Source organism: Plecotus auritus (genome assembly GCF_963455305.1).
Source record: "Plecotus auritus genome assembly, chromosome: 7".
In the NCBI taxonomy this organism is placed as follows: domain Eukaryota; kingdom Metazoa; phylum Chordata; class Mammalia; order Chiroptera; family Vespertilionidae; genus Plecotus; species Plecotus auritus.
The window spans coordinates 53,088,051-53,092,929 of record NC_137774.1 but is presented as its reverse complement, the minus strand read 5'-3'; the positions used below and the strand labels follow the sequence as shown (position 1 = coordinate 53,092,929).

At 45.6% G+C, this 4,879-nt stretch overlaps 1 protein-coding gene across 7 annotated transcripts in view; it reads left to right on the top strand.

Annotated features, from left to right (window-relative positions):
• Positions 1-87: 87 nt before the first annotated feature.
• Positions 88-4,879, top strand: part of TTC19 (tetratricopeptide repeat domain 19) — a 60,019-nt gene continuing 55,227 nt past the window's right edge. For 4 of the 7 annotated variants that reach the window (XM_080680938.1, XM_080680935.1, XM_080680936.1 and 1 more), the window contains exons 1-6: positions 88-342; positions 422-540; positions 2,221-2,331; positions 2,780-2,818; positions 3,561-3,617; positions 3,931-3,992. In XM_080680938.1, the coding sequence (XP_080537064.1) occupies positions 159-342; positions 422-540; positions 2,221-2,331; positions 2,780-2,818; positions 3,561-3,617; positions 3,931-3,992 (572 nt within the window). In that variant the 5' untranslated portion in view covers positions 88-158. Of the gene's footprint in view, positions 343-421; positions 541-572; positions 828-2,220; positions 2,332-2,779; positions 2,819-3,560; positions 3,618-3,930; positions 3,993-4,879 lie in introns of those variants that run through there. The other 3 variants (XM_080680933.1, XM_080680934.1, XM_080680937.1) reach the window with 3 other exon arrangements.

Here is a 4,879-nt window from a genome sequence, read left to right as displayed (position 1 = left end):
GGGGCGCCGCGCGGCGCAATGACGTCCATTTACGTCATCGCGCATGCGGACGGCACGGCTGACTCCTCTCGCTACGTCACGGCCCTACTCACCAAGTGCGCTGGGCGCTGCGGAAGGTACCGGGCGGGCCTGACGTGCGCAGAGGACGCGGTGCGGGCATGTTCCGGCTCCTGGGCGCCGGCCTGGGCCGAGCCCTCCTGCGGGCCGCGGGGCGGCGGGGCCGGGGCTGCTGGGCGCACCTGCCCTCTGGGGCGGCAGGAGGCCGGGCTCCAGCGGTGGGGGTGCCGCCGTCCCGAGTCGCTCCGCAGGGCGGAGGCCCGGGCCTGCTGCCGCTGCTGGCAGGTGAGGGTCGTGGGTCCGGGCGCGCGGGGCCGGGCGCGCGGGGGCGTGGGCGGCGCTGACACGGAGTCCCTTCCCGCAGCGCTCGCGTGGTTCTCGAGGCCCGCCGCGGCGGAGGAGCCGGGAGCGGGCGGGGCCGCCTGGGACGCGGAGGAGGACGAGGCCGAGGCAGAGATCATCCGGTTGCTGAAACGAGCCAAGGTGAGGTGGCCCTGCCGAGGCGCCTTGTTGGCTCCCGGGGGCCGAAGACTGACTGGATGGAGGCTCCGAGGTCAAGTGCCCGGAATTGCACAGGGCCCGGGCGAAGGGCGGCGTGGGAGTCCGTCCAGGCTTGTCAGACACTCCAAGGCTTTCAGCCAAGCCGCCAGTGCAGGTGGAAGTGGCACCGGGCGTCGTTCTTTGAAACGGAATTAGCAGAAACGTTTCGTAGTTTTTTTCAGCGAACCAGCCAAGCTGACAGGACTGGCAGAGAGAATTTTTCACATACAGTATGTAATGACCTGAAAATGAAATTTAGTGGTGCCTCTGAGCGGGTTGGTTCTTTTTTTCTAAACTCTTCCTTCTCACCACTTTCTTTTCTATTTTCTCTTCCCCCAGGTTGTCTCTTATTCTTCTATTGGGTTAACTACCGCCTTGATGCCAACAATGGTCCAGATTTGTATTTCCATGCCGCAGTGTGCCACTGACTGTCCACTCCACTTGGAGGCTCTGCCTACCTCTCAGATTAACTGGCCCCAAACTAAACTCCTGAATTTAAATTCCTCCCAACACATTTCCTTCACCATCTTCTGTTTACTACCATCTATGCAGTTTTTTAGCCTGAAAACCTCAGTTATTCTTAAAACTTGAGGTATGTTATCACCACTTACAGTCCAGCAACAATTCCTGTTGCCAACAAATTAAAAAAAATCAGCCCCCTTTCCTTTGTCTCCTCTGCTGTCACCCGAGCCATATTGTGGCAGCCTGCCCTATTGCCCCTGCATTTCATTCTCCATGCCACAGTCAGAGTGATTTTTTTTTAAGAAAGTAAATCAGATCATATCACCTTCTTGCCTAAAAACTTTGAATGACTTCCCACTGCGTTTTTCTTTTTAATCCTCACCTGAGGATATGTTTTCTTACAGGTTTGAGAGAGAGAGGAAGGGAGAGAGAGTGTTGCCTCCCATTCTCGACCCAACAGGGGTTTGAACCCACAAACTTTTTGGCGTACAGGAGGACACTCCAACCAACTGAGCCACCTGGCTGGGGCTTTTCACTGCATTTATGATTAAATTCAAATTTCTTGCCATGGCCTGCAAGACCTTACAAGAGTGACACCACCTTACCTTGCCAACCCATTTACAATAATCCTCTGGTTCACCATCTTCCTTTCATATCTCTTTTCATTTCTTGAATGGTTCTTAAAGAACTGCTCTCTCTTGTCTGTAGGGCCTTTGCTCATTTCTTACTCTTTGTTTGGGTCGTTGTCCCCCACAATTTCTTATTTGGGTGATTCTTTCTCCTTCTTCAGTTTAACTATCACTTACTTGGAAAGCTCTGGCTCCCGTTTAGAGGACACCCTTATTGTTCTTTGCATTAATGATTTTTTTCATAGGTCTTATTGTTAGTTGTAATTAAGCTTATTTGTTGGTCAGGTTTAGGGCAAGGAGCTTTCTTTTTCTGTGAGTAAAAATTACTCACATTCCTGCTATCTGCATCTGTAGGCCAAAACTTTGTCATATAGCCATACATTGTAGATACAATGCCTGGTGCATTCAGTGAATATTTGATGAATGAATGAATGACTTCTATGTGTTGGGATGTATAGCCATATCCTTTTCTGTCTGGTAACACATGCATCTGCTTTCTTTACATTTCATTTTCATGTTTTTCTCTTTTCAGTTGAGCATCATGAAAGATGAGCCAGAAGAGGCTGAGCTAATTTTGCATGAGGCACTTCGTCTTGCCATTCAGAGTGATAACAAGAAGGCCATCATTTACACTTATGATTTGGTAACTCATGTAACTAATCTCAGCCACTGATGAAGGGTGGATGCAAGAGAAGGGATGTTAGCACTACTGATTTATATTCCTGACCTTCAGGACTATAAAGCTCTTGGTTTTTGTTTTACTAAGTTTTATTTATTTTTTCTAATTTTTATTATCCTTGAGGTGTCACTTATAAGAAGTTTCAATCCCAAAAGAAACAAATATCATTAACATTTGTTTTGTCAAGGATGAGTGAATTTAGATTTGGTTTGACATCCACAAAGCATATGCAAGTATTTAGTCTCATACCATTGCTGTACTTTGCTTCTGGTAGATTAGTGACATATTTTTTTCTCTGAACAATTTTTTAATTAGAGGATGTAAGCAAAAAGGAGTCATTAGCTTAAAAGTTTTGAAATAAGTAGGAACATGGTGCTCTAAACTAAAAAAACAATTTATAACTTATTTTCAGATGGCCAACTTAGCATTTATACGGGGTCAGCTTGAAAATGTAAGTAAGTAAATCACTTTGTAATATCTTGAATTTGTGAAGGATTGGCTTCAAGGGAACACTGTTAGTACGGGTACAGGCTAAGCCACTATTACAACGAGACTCCAAAGTATAGTGATTCAAACAAGAAGGAGGTGTATTTCTAGTGCATTAGTCCAAAGGTAGTTAATCACCGAAGGGGGCTTTGTACCTTTTGTTCCATGAAGTGGTCTAGAAGCCCAGGTTTCTTCTTAGATAGGTCCTCATCTGCATAGATGAGCTGGCTCACCTCCAGCTTGCAGGAAGGAAGGAGGAGAGGATGGAGGGCAAGCAGCTTACTTAGAAAATATGAGTTAAAAATTGTTCACCTTTCTTTCTGCCTGCATCTTTTGACCAAAACTTTATCATACCTAATTGCAAAGGAGGCTGACCTATGAAAAATTGAGGAGATTCTAAAATTGAAAAGATGGAGAGGAGAGTGAATAGTAGGGAATAGTTTGTAGTCTCTGCCACAGTGGCTTGGGATTAGAAGTTAACTTCTAAAGTTTTCACTCATCACAGAATAGTTTTTAAGGTGCCCAGAGCATGTGGGGTCCAGATTTTTTGTCTGTTTTCCCATCACAAGGATACTTTCCTCTGTGTATGTGAATGTGTGTGCGTATTGTGTTTTATGAGGAATGATGCATCAGACTAGTACTTAGAATCCAGGGTCATCTAGATAGTGGACCCAAATAAAACAGAAATCTTTTCCTTATGCTTTTAGGCAGAAAAACTTTTTAAAGCAACAATGAGTTACCTGCTTGGAGGAGGCATGCAACAGGTAAGGATATTGCCTAGGATTGGGCCCTAGCTGAAGCTGGTTTAAAAATAGTCTTGCTTCCTGAAAACACCCAGCTCCCAACATGTGCTTTGGGAGGGGAAAAAAAAAAAGGTAGGTCCCTCCCCCTCCCCGGACTTGTATAAAAACTGCCACTCTTTCACTCATGCAAAAGCATGGTAGCTGAGGAATTCACAGGTGCCTAATTCCTCCAAAAGGATAAAGACTGACTTTCAGGCCCAAGTCAATCTTGAAGTTGATCTGAAATAGTCCATGAGGAAGTGTTACTTGTCATGTATTTTCTTTCTCCCAATAGGAAGACAATGCAATAATTGAAATCTCTCTGAAGTTGGCCAGTATCTATGCTGCTCAGAATCGGTGAGTGTAGCCAGACTCTAGGACTGTGGACAGAAAACTGTGATCCCGGGATGGTGTATAGTTTTCATTTACCTACTGGGTCTCCAGATCATCTGGGACTTCAAAAAAAATTGGATGTCACATTCAAAGTGTTCCCTTCTTCATCATTGAAATCCTCAGTCTTTCCCAGTGTCGCCCCTGCTGTTTCAGTGACGCTGCTGAGTGGGGAATATAGCCCTCAGCCCTGGCTGCAGAGAGACAAAGCTAATCAAGGGAAGCAACTTGAGTTTAGCTCTTTCTAGAAGAGAAGGAAGCAGTGTAAAAGCTGCTAGGGGTAATAAACTTAGAAGAAACCATTTTGCTGATATAAGTATCACCCAACCAGGAAGTTAGGTATAAAGTTAAATGAGAGAGATGCTATGGAGTGTCTTAGTGGCTAGTTTGGTTGGCAGTATTTTTATTTTTATTTTTTTTAAATATTTTTTTATTGATTTTTTACAGAGAGGAAGGAAGAGGGATAGATAGTCAGAAACATCGATGAGAGAGAAACATCGATCAGTTGCCTCCTGCACACCTCCCACCGGGGATGTGCCCGCAACCAAGTTACATGCCCTTGACCGGAATCGAACCTGGGACCCTTCAGTCCGCAGGCTGACGCTCTGTCCACTGAGCCAAACCGGTTCTGGCTGGTTGGCAGTATTTTTAAAGCATCCAGAGATGGTTGGGTAGCTAGGTTTTAGGAAGGGGGAAATGTCTGGGAGTAGAGAGACTTCTGAGTAAGTGGGATAGGAAGTCGATGCTAATTTAAAAGTATTAGATGAATCTCAACCCTTAGAAGGAAGTATGCCAGCTACACAGGAAAGGCTTTAGAAAACCATTTGTATGTGTCAGGAGCTGATGAGTGAGGG